This window comes from Tyto alba, unplaced genomic scaffold, assembly GCF_018691265.1.
Source record: "Tyto alba isolate M040663 unplaced genomic scaffold, T.alba_DEE_v4.0 Super-Scaffold_48, whole genome shotgun sequence".
Lineage (NCBI taxonomy): Eukaryota > Metazoa > Chordata > Aves > Strigiformes > Tytonidae > Tyto > Tyto alba.
This window is the reverse complement of record NW_024881324.1, coordinates 9,846,593-9,863,710: the sequence shown is the minus strand read 5'-3', so window position 1 is coordinate 9,863,710 and position 17,118 is coordinate 9,846,593. Positions and strand designations below refer to the sequence as shown.

The 17,118-nt window shown below is 44.1% G+C and overlaps 1 protein-coding gene across 9 annotated transcripts in view; it reads left to right on the top strand.

Moving 5' to 3' along the window:
- PHACTR1 (phosphatase and actin regulator 1) overlaps positions 1 to 17,118 on the top strand; it is a 309,142-nt gene that overhangs the window by 148,931 nt on the left and 143,093 nt on the right. The window contains exon 1 of one of the 9 annotated variants that reach the window (XM_042806689.1): positions 8,292 to 8,316. The exons of 6 other annotated variants lie outside the window; for them this stretch is intronic. Coding sequence is in view for 1 of the 3 variants with exons in the window: in XM_042806682.1 (XP_042662616.1) it covers positions 10,029 to 10,278 (250 nt within the window). In the remaining 2 variants the exon portion in view is untranslated. Of the gene's footprint in view, positions 1 to 8,291; positions 8,317 to 9,916; positions 10,279 to 10,391; positions 10,921 to 17,118 lie in introns of those variants that run through there. 2 more of the 9 variants (XM_042806682.1, XM_042806684.1) reach the window with 2 other exon arrangements.

Below are 17,118 nucleotides of genomic sequence, written 5' to 3'. Positions count from 1 at the left end.
GTCCTGAGCACTGGTGGGGCCCCTTGGAATTTCTGTAATACAAAGTAATAAAAAAGATCTGCAGTGGGTTTTACCACTGCTTTGCTGCATTTCCTCCACTGTGAATGAACTGCATGTTGTACTGCAGACTTTCTACTTCAGCCTTCAGTCACACATTCTTCTCTGTTTTAAACCTTTGGTAAAAGTAAAAGCTTGCTTTTTGTGCTACCTTTGTCCCCTGGGGACTTAGGTTTTGGCAGATAAGCGCTATAGATCATGCAGGTAGAGCAGCTGGATCCGTAAAACCTCAAAAAATAACAGATGTTAGAAGTTCATATTTCTTATGAATAATTTACGTACATGATGGCTAAGATTTCAAAGTAGTAGTATAGGTATGTAGTTACACATTACGAGAATGGATCATTGAGAAAGCTGAATTAGATTTTAGCTGTTAATATTCCTCCTTTTATAGAAGGCCCTGAAAAAATACTAAAATCTAGTCTGGATCTTGAGTCTCTATAATTTTCCCACAGGCAGATGTTAAAGAGCTTGGCAAGTTTCACATTAAAATATGTTCCAGGATTTCAGCAAAAACTGATTATACAGCTATTTCTTCAGATCCTTTAGTACACTGCAGCTTCTTTTGTTGACTGCTATTCAAGGTTTTAAAGAGGCAAACAACGTTTAATATGACCTTTTGTCAGCAAGATCTGTTGATGGCACATGCATTGTCTGCTGGTGTTGTAGAGACTAGCCTCGTTATGTGAAACTCTGTGGAGGTAGGGGAATGATGATGGGACTGATGCAAAGCCAAACTTTTCCCTCCATGCTTTGTGCTTCATACCAGCCCACAGTGAAAGTACGAGCAGCGACTAAGAGATAGGAGTCTGATGATGAAAAATGACTGGGCTGCAGTAAAGATAATAGGGGCTAAAAGGAAGAGAGTAAGAATCCTTTTTCGCTGCTTTTCTTTGGAGAAAGTGAAAAGCTCCTCATGCAGATTTTTCTGATCTTCAGAGGAGCCTGTGCTTATGCTGAAGGAGGGAAAGACTGAAAAAGATGATCATTATATTGTCAGAATCTTCTTGCTTCGTTTCAGTACCGCACGCTGCTAGCTCGCTGGGAGATATGTATAGAAGCTTCATGCTATTCCTAGGGATTTGTGTTGTCTTTTTTTTCTAATTTGAGAAAAATGTGAGTGCTTATTGAAGTGAGGAGATTGACAGTGTGTGCTGCTGTCGTGCCCAGTGGAGGCAGATGCTTATGAAAGCTTCCCCCTACAGCTTTGCCAGCGTACGCACCTTAATCGTCCTTTGCAGCTGCCCTGGTACTCGTGGTTGCTGCACTGTTCGTGTGTAATTACAAAGTGCTTTTTAGTGGTGGGGAAGCCTCTGAAGGTTGGGAAGGTCTGTCAGTTCAAAGGCACCCTTAAAGTTTAAATGTCTATCACAGCTTTCGTAATCTCTCTTTTCCCCCTCCTTATCTGCTTTCTCTTCTGACTGAATGTTACTTCCCTTAGCCTCATGTTCCCTCCCGAATCTCTGCCTGCCTGCCTACTCTTTTGTACCTCTGTCAGACCTCACAAACATTTATCTTGCTTCTTCAGCTTAGCCTCTCATCCTCTGTCTGAGCTTGGTCAGGGCATGACTTTACTGGACTTGCTGTCTGGCTTTCCTGGCACATCTATCTGCCAAAGCTTTTGCATTTTATAACTTTCTCAGTTTGCCTCAAACACAATGGCACTGGAAACCATAGGAACCATAGTAAGACATTACACGGAAATGAAAACTCATGAGTTTTGTGTGGCTGACCCAGTGGCCCACAAGACATGGCAAGTCCCAGGCCGTTGGCCTGGAAAGTTTGGGTAAAAGTGTAAAACCATCTTACCGCAAGTGAACTCTTTGGGGCTAAGTCTGCAAAACTTACTCTTCTTCATTTGCCTTTTCTTTTTTTATGTGAAAGTGTTCCCTAAATGAGTGTGCTTCATGCACAGTCATATCCTTGACCTTCAAGTCAACTGTTCTGAACTACAATCAGCAGACTTAATATGAGTCATTTATAAAGGCAAAAAGTCCAGTCATCCCTATTATGTGCTAATCTTAACTTTGTCCACTGTAGGGTGGTGATCTCAGTATCCAGTAGAAAGTTTCTGAGTTAATAACTATCCATTTAATTGCTTTGAAATAAATCTTTTGGTCTATCAATTTCAAGCCATGTTCTTACATATTTTGGATTTATTACTTCACCAAAGATTCCTGCAGTCTGATCCTTCTCCATAATTTTGGCCTGAGAAGCAATAATAAAAGTAAGGATAATCAGCAGGGAATGTTAGTCTCTGTATATTCTTAGGGAAGCCATACTACTTGATATCATCAGGGGTTAATTTGATTAGTCACGTTGACAGAAATGCAAGGGCAGTTTGTGCTGGGAGCAATGCTTGTGCAAGCTGGTTGACTTCATTGCAATTGCCAGTGATGGAAAGTTCAGTTTGACCTGTTTTCTTAAATTTTCCTTAAAGCCAGATGATTCAGACTTTTCTGGAGCCAGGGCAGATGGAGCACAGTATATGGCTCAGTCCTTGAGTGCCTGTGACAGGAATGGAAAGTCTTAGACCCCCTGGGATTGTGTGATATTCGTGTCTGTCCCACACACTGTAAAATGGATAGAGTTTCAGGATATTCCAAGAAGCAGATCTAGAAAGGCTCAGGTTTTCTCAGGTGTCTCAAGTTGATCGCCCAAGATTTTCAGGCACTAGCAATTACAAGTAGATTTTTTTTTTCTCAAGTGTGTTTCTTTTGTTCCTACCTTGAGATATGTGCAATTCTTGAGCAAATAGCGAGAAAACCATAGTGGCATCCTGAAAGATGATGAGTGTGACCTGCTTTACTGAGCTTTTTGCATTCAGGAGTCTCCAGAAAAGACTGTTCCAAGTTGTCAGTTTGTTGCACACTAAAAATTTGATAGGTTCCACAGAGTTTCAAGTTTCTCTGTTGCATGTTGCAAATTTGGGGCTTCTGCTGTATTTTCCATGTTATTTTAAGTCAAACATCTGATTTTGTTCAAATTAATGTTCTTGTTTTGAAACAGTTGTAATGCACATCTCTGGAATTCCCCTATTGCCTTCTTTGCTTTGCTTTTCAAACATGTAGTTTTACTTGCAGCCAACAAAACCACAAGTGCCTAGTTTCTATATCCGTAGGAAGCAGCATAGAACTAACCCATGATGTGGGAGCGGTTCTGCTGGTTTGCCACCTAGAGGTGGCCAGCACTTGACTTTATTTACTCTAAAGGCTTGGACTCCTCTGGACCTTCTCCTTCCCTTTTTCATGGCTAGAAGCATTTCCGCGTTCAGTTTTTCCCCCAGGCACTTGCTAGGCACAAAGGCACACTCTGCCTTCTCCCCTCACCGAGCTTGTTTTAGCTTGCTGTGGGGGAACATAACCTTGTGAAGAATTACAGATGCATCCAGATACCTGGCTGTGGGTTTTGTGGGGTTTTAAAAAATATTTTTCTTCACCTATATAAGTTGTAAGACAGCTCTGGTTTTGATGGGAGAAAAGCAGAAGATGCAGAGCTGTCTATGAGCAGAAGGAAAAAGGTTGTGTTTTTATTTTTTTTTGGGCGGGGGGCAGGGAGGAGATGGAAATACAGTGTGTATTGGACTTTATTCTCTCAGTGTCAATCAGGGAGTAACTAGCAAGGAAGCTGATGCATGTTGTGTGTTCAAGTCACCAGTGCTAATGTGTTTTGGTATACATTAAGATGTACAGCCATGTGAGTTGCTATGCTGGCCTGGCAAAACTTAATTCAGATTCCTCCTTGGTTTCAGCCTCATAATTGCACTGGTTTTGGAACTACTTTTTATTAACTTCAGGGTTGCAGCTATATCTAAACTGAGAGTGCAAGAGTGCCGCTGAGTCCCAGTTCATGCCTCTGCTCTATCCTCTGTCTATTATCAAGGTAAAAATGACGTAGGCTTCCATTCCTCTGGAAAGCCAGTAATGCAGGATCTGCAAACTGCTCCAAACAGATCACTAAAACCCCAGGGCATGCCACATCTAAATTAGATACAAAAATTCAGAGTGGATTGTCTAAGATGGGAGCTAATGACCTTGTTAGGACTGTAGTGACTAGTGGCTCTGGCGCTAGGACTTGCAGCGACTTTGCTGGAGCTAGGACTTCACCTATAATTTCAGCATGCAGATTGTCTCTTCCTTTGAGCGTCATCTAATGCTAATGGTTGCTCGCTCAGCTGTTTTACAAATCCAGACTCCGCATTGGTTCAGTTCTGGTGTTTACCCTTAGCTTCATCAGGCCTTTGTGCATTAATTACACATACATGTTTGGGCATTCAAATGGCAGCTCAGCAACTTTCTGCCTGTCCTGCTGTGTAGGATGACATCTTCCTTTTTATCCTTAGAAGTCCTTTACCGTCAGCAGTTCTTCACACTTGCAGCAAACAGGTGTTTCTAAGCTTATGTATTTTTTGTGTGTAACCTTTTCTGTTCATTTTTATCACACCATATGGTGTCACATTGAAATAAAGCAGGGCTTCTCCTAAATAAGGAGAGAGCTCCATCATGGCAGAGCATGTGCATAGGATGTGGAGAGGCCTGCAAATAGAGCAAGAATGAGCCGTGTGATGCTTCAGCAGCATTGCTGAATGTAGGAATGCCAGGAAAGGGCATTTTCTTTCCTTTCTTCTCCCTTCAGTTTGCTTTTGGTTGTGCGGCACTCATCACCTGGCTCTCCTGGGCTCGTGACTGCGAGGAGTAGCTGGGATTGTTGCTTAAGAATGTGTTTATAGCTGCAGAACTAAAAAGGTCATAGTCTATTTTGGCCTGCAGGAGTCTCAGGCTGATTCTCCCTCCTCCTTGCCCTCCCAGTTTTGCTGATGTGCCATGCAGTAAGCAGAAATACGCAGAAATACTGTCAGCCTAGCACCCTGGAGCCCCCGCCATTGACCAGGGTCCTGCTGCACTAATTGCCTGGCAAACAGAAAATACTTGGGTATCTAGGATTGAGTTGTGGCTTGCAAGTAGAAGGATTCTTCAGCTGGTGTCAAAGTCCTTTGGCAAATGTCAGCTGTCCTGAGGTGGCTTTTGGGGCATTTTTTTGGCAGTGAATGGAAGACACTACCAAAGGGGGTACTGTATTTATGGCCGATTCCTCTGCTGTAGTCAGTGGATCAAATACTCTTCACACTTTTCCTCTTCACTCCAAGTTTATCAGTTTCTTTCAGTATGTATAATACGACATCAGTGTATATAGTAACCACCAGAGCAGCTGGTAATTAGTTAATTTATCTTTCATCTCTTTTATAATCTCACTGGGATTCATAGTACAGTGGGCAGAGGAAATAGGAAGGAAAGGAAAATATTTAGAAAAAATTGCCAAGTACAGGGGCATCCCTGCAAAAACATCACTGCCTAAATAGACTGTAAAACAAATGAATCATGGTGTTTTGGTTAGACTAAACTGCTGAGAAGAAGTGATGCTGCCTTGTTAGTCTGGCATTTGTCTAGCATTCTCACCTGGACAGTGCCATTCTGTTAGCCACAGCTGCTTCGAGGAAACGCCTGCACTCTCCAAGACAGCCTTTGTAGTGAAGAAACATGGCTGAGAGGCTTCTGCATGTTTTCTGATGTCCACCTCTTTGTGCTGCAAGCAGGAGGGAGCCTGTCCTGCCCATACAGAAACCTCCATGTTGTTCAGCTGAGGGGCTTAGGGCAGATGTCGAGGGTGTCCTGACTGGCGTTGGGCATTTGCCCAGTGCCACAGCTTGGAGGAAGAAGTAAGAGGAAATCTTTTCTGTGGTGTGGAGGATGCAGCCAAAAGCTCGCCTGCTTTTTCTGCTTGGTTCCAGCATCACTTTTTGCTTTTACAGAGACTGTTTGAGGGCACAGTGTCCCAAAAAAACCTCTCAGCCAGGTGATCTGTGACAGGGGGAGACATGGTCCGGAGAAAAAACCAGAAAGACAGGGGAGAGCCTCAAAGATTTTGATGCGGATATGAATCCATATCTCAGTAATCATCTATTTAAAGGGGATGCTGCTTTCATCTCGTCTTTGTGGACAATGGAAGTGCTGCTCTCCATAATGGCAAAGGCTGCAGGGGGTGGAACAGAAGGTACAAATGGTTTCCCAAGCTTATACAAGAAGCAAATGTGGGCTGTGAATAGGACACAAGTTTGTTGATTCACTGTCAAATAACCAACTGTCTGACATCCCCTTCATTGATTTTGTTGTCCACTGTGCAATAAAATTATGCCAAGGTTTGTAGCTGTGTCTTGAGGCAGTGAAAGAGTTGTTATGCCTTTTTTTTTTTTTAACTTATCTTTAAAAACAAGGCAAAGCAAGTAACTTTCTGCAGGAATACTGTAGCATGTTCATTTTACGTTATTTGTCCTGGAACTGATTAGCAGCGGCAGTTTTCACCATAATTGCATAGATCATAATTAAACATATTTTTGTTCTATGAGCTGTGGCAAATTTGGATTCTCTATAAGGCAGCTCTTAGGAATGAAGGCAATTTGCATGTTATTGCGAAGTGCATGTTACAGGAGACATACTAGCAGATGGCTTCAGGGCTTGTTTGCATGCAAAATACATAGCACTTGCAAGCAAAAATACACTGGGCTTTCTCCATAGTAATTCGGGGTTCTTACCCACATGGAATCAGTGTTACCCACTGGACCAGTTATTTAATTCCCAAATGTCCCCAGACATGTCAGAGCAGCTGGGCTTCTGCAGTCGCCTGGGATCTGCTTGCAAAAACTCCATTCCCATGATGTTTGGTGGTTCTTTCATAGTACAGAGTACATGTGAAGCTGGACAGTCAGTAAAGAGCTTTGGACCTGACCTATAGGAATAGTCACACAGTCTCCTTCCAGTCTCTGCCTGAGAAGGGGGTCGCTCCTGTCCCTCTAAGTTATTTGGGGTTGGGAGATAATAATGGAGTCACTAAAAATGCAGGGTTTTGGATACCAAGTCTATTTTCAGATCTGAGATGAATTTCACGGTTTTAGAATAAAAAGATTTGGCAGAGGAGGGATAAACACTGTTGAAACAAAATCCAGTGAAACAAAAAAGCTTACGTTTGGAATGAGTGAACTGTTCGGACTAAGCCTGATGGAACACGTTTTTCCTGTTTCCCCTCTCATTTTGCTATAAATAGTAGAGCTCTGTATTTGAACATTCTGTGTAAGTGTTCCCTCTTGGTCATATACAAACACCTTCAGAGCACCTTGAAATACGATTTTATAAAATTTGTCTGAAAACCAGAAACATTAACATCACTGTTCTTTAGCCAAGGAGCTGAGATACCAAGATGTTATAAGTAATTTGTCCAAGGTCACGGAGGGAGACTGCAAAAGGCTCTTGACCTGACTCAGTTTTTTATGTACTAAGTCCTACCCAATTCCTGAACTACAAAACCATTCGTCTTACAAGACCAGCTCTGCTGAATATATCACTCTAGTTTCCTTTCCTAAAACAGGTGAGGCACAACACCCCAATGCTGCCCTGAGACATCAGATATGGTATTCCAGTTTTGCGTTCAGCCTGCACTTCATTAACACTCATATTTCCCAAATTTGTGGAAGTTCACATTTGAATGTGCTTTCCTTTCCTGACCCATTTCTATAATGCAGCAGTGTTGAGTGCCAGTGACAGACAGCTGTGAACTCTAAGCAAGTTCAGAAAGTGAATTATGGTCATCGACTTACCTAATTATTTTCTGAATCACAACTGAACTGAAGGTGTTCTCAAAGGCAATGAATAAGTTAGAGGGAAATCCACTGCGAGTGTCTGAACTGCTGGTGAGGGATCAAACTCCTCAGCTTTCGCTTTCCAAATGTGTAACATAGGAAATGGTGTCTCAGCATCAGGCATTTGAAGGGACGGCGTTTCAGTGCATGAACTCGTAACTACGTGATACAAACATTTGGGGAATTCACCTGCTTGTCCCTGAATAGTTCTGCATTCCCTGTTCTCCTACCACTTACATGAAACGGGTGAGAATTTTAGATGAGCAACACATGCAAAATCAAGTCCTTTGAGGCAACACTTAACCTAAGGTGACCGACTCTATTCAGCATGAACTTATATACATAGGTCAGTGTGCAGGATGCTTTGTGTGGCTTAGTGAACAGCACGATTCTGCTGCGAGCATGCTTCAGCCTGTATGTCTGTGAGATCTCATAGCACCTAGTCTGATTTGTGAACGCTGCTGGGAAAAGTAAAGCCTTGTGATTTTTGCCATATGTGACATCTCAAGGTTTCAACTCTGGGAGCACCAGGTGAGAAGTCAGACCTGCATCAGAATGACGCAGAACAAGTAGGTCAGCAGTTTTGTTGCATGCATCTTCTGTGTGTCTGTGTGCGTGCGTGCATTTGAGAAAACAGAAAACCGTGGCACTGAATCCTTAAGTTTCTGCTCTGCCTTTCTTTAGACAAAAGTCTCACTGACTGTTTCATGTTCAGTTGAAGAGAATCAGGACGGTTTTGGCCTCTTGTTGCAGTAAAACATGTGGCAACAATATGTGGGGATGGTAGAGAATTGCAGAATGAGTGGATTTCTTCTAACAGCAAGCAAGGGCTTTGGCTAAAAATAAGGAGAATGGTGTTATTCTTTGTCATGTTTCGGCTGCCCCAGTTGTACTCTGCTTAGTGCCTGCCAAACTGATAGCTTGCTGAAGATTTAAAGGAGCAACACTCACATTCCTATAATAGCTACCAGAATAGCTGAGGATATCGTCTCTTCTTCAAGCTTTCCTTCCCAAAGCCTGCAAGAAGCAAGCATCCTCACCCCTGCTTCCTCCTTTCTGGGTGTCACAGGCACTGTCCTAGGCTGCTGCTTCGACAGGTTGGGCAGCTTGGGCTGTTTGTCGTGCCGTGAAAACAGACGGCACATTTGGGGGGCAGCTGGGCAACAAGAGACTGACAGAGCGTTTGGCCAGAGATTATAATCCCTTTCAAACCGGGGGAGTCTTGGAAGCGTGCTGCCCAGGCTGCCGGCACCCGGGGACGACAGGGCTGCTCTCTGGAGCAGCTGCAATTTGGGCAGGAGGCAAGAGAGACAAAGAAGGGGGTACTCGTCCCCTAGATAAGCAGTCTGAATTAATTCAAATAGCCTGTGCCTCTCTGGTCAGCCTTTGCCTCGGAGGAGCAGTCCCAGTGCAGGGGGGCTTGGGCTGAAGTCACCCGCCGGTGCCAGCTGCTGTCAAATGGCTGTCCTTGTGAGCCCTGCACAGGCTAGGACAGGCACTTCCTCTGTCTTTTGAAAGAAGCAAACGCGGAGGAAAAGCAAGAATGAAAAGCGGGAGGGGTTTGCAGAGGGGGGAGTTGGTTTTCGGGGGGCACCTGGAGCAGAGTGGCCCTGTGCCCCCAGAGCCGAAGCTGCCACTGTGTGTGTGTGTGGGGGGGGGGGGGGGGGGGGGGGGGGGGTGCAGCCTGCTGGCAGCCTGCTGGCAGATTGTCCTTTGTGTGTAAAATATTAATTACGGTGGGACAGGCTGCCATGCCGGCCGAGCACGAAGGCGAGGTCGCTGTGTTTGCCAGGCTGGAGAATCGCAGCGCGTCCTGCCAAGGAACCCCGGCGCTGGCGGTGCCGGCGGCTGTGCCCGCCAACCCAGAGGGGCTTCGGCCCGATGTGGCGCTCCCATGGGTTTGGGGACTTGCCAGAATTGGGGGGGGGGAGCATGGGAGAAGTGGAAGGGGCGTGAGAGGGGGGGAAAGTGAAGGGAAGCCCTGCGCTCCTGCGATGCGTGCAGCCAGCCAGGGATCCAGAAGTGTGCCAGGCTCCGGTTTGCCGCCAAACGTGCCCGGCGCCCGTGGCTGAGGGTGAGGCTGGCGGCGGGCACGGCCGGAGCGGGGACCTGCTGAGCATCCTCCAGCCGAGCCCGAGTGGATTGGTTAAGGAGCAGGGTCGCGGAGGGCAGCGAGGCTCAGGCAGCGCTCCTGCCTGCTCTGCCGCCCGCCTCTCCCCCAGCCCTCCCCTTCGTCCCTGGTGTGTGTGTGGCGGCTCAACACCGAGGCGAGAGGGAGCGGATGGCGGATTGCACGCACGCCAGGCAGCCTGGGATGCTTGCTTTTTCTTCTGCTGGCTTCAGGCAGGGCTCGGTTTCAGACATGAGTGGAGAGAAACCTAAAAAGAAAGCTTTCTATCTAGTGAGGATGAAGCCACTGAAGGAGCCCACCACCACTAACAGCAATGTCTCTTTTGTGATACACTGTCACATAGGCAAGGAGATCAAACACATTTGCAGCAACTGCAGTCGCGGGGAGGAAGCCCGTGACGGTGAGTGCTGAGATCCTGTGGGTGTAGGAGAGAGGCAGGGGAGCGCGTGTGCTTGCATGGGGGGTGTGTGTAGATGTGTGCGCTCCCGTCGGAGGCTGGGATGCTCGGCTTGCCCCTCCACAGATCCCAGGGAAAGAGGAGAGGGAGCCCGGGAGGAATGCGCTGGGCATCGATTCAGCCCGTCGATCAGAGGGATGCCAAGAGGGACAGGTCCCCTCGTTTGCCACAGAAGATTTATGCTAACAGTTAAGGCACCGACTCTTTTTTTTTTTTTTCTTTCCGTTTTTCCCCAGTTGCTATAGAAATTGCTGTGTGTATCGATTGTGTTTTGTTCCCATTCTCGTGAATTTTAGATCAGGGTTTTCTGCCTTGATACATCAACTTTTTCCTTGTCGTGCTGCAGTAGAGTTTGCTTGACTCAACTCAGTATCTGGAAGGACTGGTTTACCTGGAATCCAGATAGTGTGATTTTCACCATGCTGTCAAATGCATGGGGGAAATTGTATTTTTATTGGAATTAATATAGTGCTCTTCATCAGACAACTGTTCCCATCCCTTCCCCCCTCTCCTTTTGGGATTGAGCAAAACCTCCAGAGGGTATTCAGAGAGTGACGGTGTAATCAATCACAGGTGTTGCTACAGGTAAGTATATGCTTTTTATGTTTCTGGGAATCAAATACTTGAAGGCGCCAATGACAAATTATTTGGATTTTACCAAAGTCAGCAATTAGGAGAAGCTGAGAACTAAAAGGAGCATAAAAGCATTCAGGCAAAAAAAACCAGCCTCACAGATATTACCCCGCATTCTTTTTCAATGTTGTATTACTTCGTTTTGCTGTGTGGTTTTCATGTTACTTAGGACGGAAGGCACTTGACTCAGGACTCCCTATTAGCTGATGTTATAGACAGATCTCATTTTCTGAAGGTCAGGGAGATGCTTTTTTTGTGATAAATGTGAATATGAAATTGTTATCATTTTCTGAGTGGAGGTTCTCAGTAGTTATTGGCACTTCGTTTTTCAGCTTTTGTCACTGAGGCTGTTATTGTTGTTGTTGTTATTATTATTTTAATTAACCAAAACCGCTTTTGTTTGCTCTGTGCAAAAGAAGAAATATTATTTGTGATCCGATGGTCCTTTGTCAACCACAGATCTGCAGCTGAATGAAGTAACTGTGGTTTTGCTAATGTCTCTTCAGAATGAGCATCCTGATAGTGTGATTATAGTTTCCTTTGATTAAAAAGCAGCTAAAGCTGAACGGAATTGCTTTCAGTGGAAAGGGAGAAGACAGCCTGAGAAGCCTGGAAACCCACAGTGGGTTAAGCACTCTTACTGCTTATGCCACTACAGCAGAGGGAAGAATCTGATGAATGCTATGCAAAATGTTGAGTGTTTTCTTTCCTCTTATGTGCTGCTGGTGACAGCAAGTGCCACATTAAATGAAGGGCAATGTGCAGCAGCAGCGAGTACTTTACACTATTAATGTGGTTTATTTATCCTTAAAAGGAAATTAAGCCATTTGTTGAAAATATGCTTTCCTAGATTAATTGAATTGACCTAAAACTCAATTGCATCAACATCTTTTGCTGGGTCTTTTTTGCAACCGTGTACTTGAAATCTTAGCACAATGAGAAAAGAACGTTGCTTTCCTCTCTTTTAATGCACACATGTGTATGCATGAATGCTTATGAATGTATAACTCCAGTTACTTGTACCTCTTAACAGACTAACAGGTATGTATTTAAGGACTTTGCTTCCTTTTTTATGTTTGATTGTTTAGCTTCAAACCATCAGATACTTTGAGGGGAGGGTATGCGTCTAGACAGGAGATAATCTAGTAACCCTAGAGAGGCAAAGAACAGAGCAGAGAGTCTTCCATCTAGCCAGCTTCCAGAGCGTCTCATTGGTCCGTTTTCACCCCCCCCTTCTGTGGGGTAGGATTTCATTCTACCTCGTACAATAACTTCTGTGGTCATCATTTTAAAAGTATGTAATACCAGTACAGCCTTAATCCTTTCTCTCCCACCAGCATGCACAGCTATGAGTTTCTTTCAGAAAGTCAAGAAACTGTAGTCCCAGCTACGCTGGCTGAGCACACTCACTGTCTTGACCCTGACACGTTTTTCAGGAGTGAAAAATACCGGTTTTTCCCTCATTAATACCTGATCTAGACCTTTTGGGGTTTGGAGGGAAAGGGTGATATAATGAACTGAAATTACAATGTAATCATAATATCAGCAGGACAGATCTGGTAAAAACCTGTGACCAGCCCAGATATGGAGAAACCTGTAGGGATCTCAAGATGTCCGTGCATCCTCACAGTTGCACAGCCTAAAAAGCACCCAGAAAGGGGACCGCTTAGTACTTTTTATAAGGGAAATGCATGTAATTTTGCCATGTGGACACCCCCACCTTCTTATTGAAACCTACATATAGTTCATACATGGTCTTGCAGGCCTGAAACTACACTAGTGAATCCAAAAGTACTGTGTGGGTCCTGTGACCCGAGCAACTATTCTGTTTGTTAGAACTGAGGACAAAGACCAGGATTCAGTCCTTATAGCATAGGCCAAGCCAGTGGGATACATTGATTTAATCCTGAAATACCCTCCAAATCCAGTTATGAGTCCTGGATTCTAGTCGTTGTCTTACTCTGCATTCTCATTGTACTACTGCACTGGCAGAACTGGAAAAGGAACATTCATGCTGAAACTGAGGGATATCCTTCAAAGACCACTCACTAATCTAGCAAAAGTCATGAGTAGGAGAATAGCAGAAGAGATAGCCGTGAAACCAAAGGAGAAGATGGAGGCGGGTGCTGAATCATATGATATCTTGGAAGGGATGTCATGTAATTCGGAGAGGAGTTGGTGAAAGAATTTGGACATGCAGATGGGCTCACTGAAGTAAGGGTAAAGGGAGTTGATGTGGATGCAGCACTTTGATGAGATAAAAAAATAAGTGAGAGGCTCAAAGGGAAGCAGGAGGTTACAGTAATGCACATGGAAGTGGGAGATGCTGTAGCTTTTGGACTGAAAAGAATAGGTGTATTTAATGCTAATTTAGTTGGAAAATAGAAAACAGAGAGAGTGGTGTGTAAAACACCAATACTATTAGTTTGGGTGACAGAATAGCAGAAATGGTGTTGGAAATGGAGTAGTGAAACTGTATGTGAGGAAAGAATGAGGTGTGTGGTTTCATCCTGTGAAGTTTGAGTGGCCATGGGACATCCAGGACAGGATGCCAGAGAGGCAATCAGACATGGTAGACAGAACCGAGAGGGAGAGGCCAAGTGTAAAAACATGAGTCACCTCCAGGGATAAAAGAGCAGTCAGGGCTGAGCTCTGAATGCTGCCAGAGGAGGGCTGCGAGGGAGGTGTTGGGAGAAGCAGGGTGGTGAAGAGTTGCAAAAGTCCCAAGAAAAGGCAGGCAAGAAGTGAGGAGACAAGACAAATGGAGGTATTTTGAAAGTGCCAGAAGCAGGAAGGGGGATGAAAATACTTTCTGAACGTAAACGTGGGGAAGTGACTGATAAGCTTGTAGAGCAGAAGGAGCCAGAACGACAAGAGATCAAGGTGCAGTGGGACTCTGCGATGCTAAACATCTCCCAGTATGTACAGAGCACTTCTCCATGTACTGATTTCAGTGGCCTCTGGGAGGGTTGTGGCGGTGCTGGGTCATAGCAGATGACATGACTGATGAGCAAGGGAACAGTAGTTAAAGGAACAAATACAGCGAGATTTGGCTGGGCTTTACTGAAAGTGTTTATACACTGAAAACTGATTGCAAATCTCAATCTCCTGCAGCAGTCTGAACCTGGATCTAGAACGTGTTTTAGACACTTCTCTACTTTAGTGTGGCTGGAAAGAACTGTAGAGGTTTCAAAGGTACCCAGAAATGACCTAACAGAAGGAGCAAGTGGAGCAATTGCAGAGGGATACTTTTGATTTTCATGCAGAGGATCTGACAAGAAAACTTAAGTGGAGAGCAGTTACCTAACAGTGCATTGGAAGAAAGGGACTGCACAGAGAAAAGCATTTTTTTTACCAGTGACAGATGAGGTTCTCAGCTTTTTGGAGTCTCTAGGTACAAGTGTAGTAGAAATATAAGTAATACTAAGAATGAAATAACCTGAAAGGTTTCATTCAGGGCTCAAACCCAGTCTGTTTACTGTATGCTCCTATAATTCAGGGTTTTGCTGTTTGAGCAAAAAAATTTCATTATCTTATATATGCATAAAAATCAGCCTGGACTGACGTACTGTTGCCGTAGGAATTCCAACACTTGTTCTCTGCTGACGTCCTTCTTCCAGAAAACTGTCTTTTCCAAATGGAAAGGGGGGTCTGGAAGGTTGTGTGTGTGGAGGGGGGTGTGTGATTCCCACCTGGAATTGAAGACTCTTATTTTTTTCAACCAGAAACTTGGAGAACATTTACTTTATCATCAATTAAGAGATTGTCTCCGAGGTGATTATTTTGTTTCCCACAAAAGTAATTATTAAATTAGTTATCTTCTAGACAAGCTGTAAGCCCTGCAAGAGCTGTGTATAAAAATAAGCTTTCTTTTACTAATTCTCACATTATGTCAAGCGGTAACTGCTCTTCCATTACCATCTCTAGAGTGAGTTCAGTATGTGGCTATGAGGAATTGCAGACATTTACAATTGTACATGTTAAAAAGCCTCAAATATTTTGGAGGGAAAAAAAATAGACTACAGGGAATGGAAAAGTAGGCAAAAAAACAGTGTACCTGGTCCTGCTGTGAAGTGTGGGAACCTGAAAAACATGTTGGAGGTTTCCAGCAGCTGATATAATTATGCAATGTGTGTCTTTAGCCTCTGAGGGATAGTTACCTTAAAGAAAGAGGCGGGGTGGGGGGAAAGTCATGGGCTTTCATTGCAGAGTGAAATATGTCTCCTTGACAGCACAACTCATAAAGTAAAATCGGTTTATTTTTGTCAGTTGAACTCTGTAGTGTTTGATTTGGGTGAATATGGTGATATGCCAGAGAAAGTTGATGAGGTTGAGCAAAGATATTCCACATCCCAGCAGGCTGCTGGGGAGCTGGGCAGGACACTTTGCTCCCACCAGCATCGCCTTCTGCTTGGGGAGGATACGATCCCTCAGCATTTTGTGGGCTGAGAATAAATGTGTCCTTCTAAGAAGGTGTGATTCCTGTTCATGGCAACTTCCAGATGGCAAAATCCCAAGGCAGGCAGGACACGATCATTTACCTTTCTTTTATCAGGGAGCGGGGAGGGTAGAGACGCAGTGTCCTGCTCCCGCCAGTGTGCCTTGCACGTTAGGAACTAACAGAAACTCTGCAGTTACCTGTGGTTTTGTCCTGAGATCAGAAGTTAACAGGGCTGCACTGTGCTGGTGTGGCTGGGATGGCCTGCAGGCAGGGAGGAGAGGGGGAGGAAGAGAAGAGGAAGAGAAAGGTCAATTCGGGCTAAAAGAGGATCTACCTCTGGCTTACATGCTAAGACTAGCAAATGAGAGCAGCTGACCGGAGGTATGTGAGGCTTCCCTTAAACACTAACAGTTATTTCATTCAGCTAGTCTGCAGTAAAAAAAAAAAAAAAAAAAAAAGAAAAAGGATGGTGAAAGAGAGAAAGGATTACATCTTCTACTTTTATGTCCCAAAATAAAACTGAAGAAACACCACCAAGCCTGGAGCAAGTCATTAACTGCTCATGTGCATCTCTGTAGTGACTAACTCATACCCTGTTAAACTGCCTGTAGCAAAACCTGCTGGCCACAAAATTAAGCCAGTTGTGTACTGTTCCAGGAGAGGCTGTGCTGGCAATGGGAGGTTCAAAGCCAGGTTTGCACGGGCTGTCACCTAGCAGAGCTCCAGGCTTACTTTGAGGAGCCCTGGAAGATGCCTTATCCAAAATTGCAATAAAACATACACCACTGGCTGAAACTGTAGGAAAAATATGGGTAATAAATGAGGTCTTAACTATTTTGTAAATTAGATAGTATGGGGGGAAAAGGTATATACAAGATTGAGTCAAGCTTATGCAAGCAGATTTCTAAGTCCCTTGTTCTCCAGTGAAACCTCTTGTGTCGCTACCAGAGAAATGTTGGCCACCTTTTCTGGCAATTCTGTCTATCTGTGTCATTGATTTTAGGAGTTTTAGGAACAGAAACAACCGAAATGATGGAATTGATCGCAATGGCTCAGCACCCTCTCGTTTTTATTGCGCAGTGTTGATATAACGACACTGATAAGAGGACACCTTAATTCCTCAGGTCTTTAGAGAGCAAACGGCTGGCCTGCTTCAGTCCTGGCTCCTCTTATTGATTTTTCTCCTTTTTAATGCGGTAACTCAGTCGTCATCTTTTGATGGCATCTTACCGTCCTGCTCTTTATTCTGAGAATGAAGTTTAAAGTCTTGGGATAGGTAAGCCTCTTAAATACAAAGATTGGGGCAACACTGAACATGCAATGAAAAATCGGTTCCTTGTGGGGAATTCAAAAAAGCAGATAAAATACCGTCATGTATCTCTTCCTTTCTTCTTTTTATTTGACTTTTTAATTTGTAACTACTACTACTTATATCAGTTTGTGCTAATACCTTCTTCCTCCATTTAGAAACAAGAGTTCATATCATATATCATTAAGAACAGCAGAGTTCATTTATGGGTTCCCTGACTGATAAGCAAAACCTATCCTCTGAGCGTACTGTTGTATTTATAACATTTTCATTAATTGCTGCTACCTCAGCAAGAGACGTAGACATTCTACATCAGTTTTTGTATTGTAAGATTTTATTTCTTGGTCCATTTCAGTGGCTGGTAGTAAATGTATAGCAATTCTTTCATATCTCCTAAGAT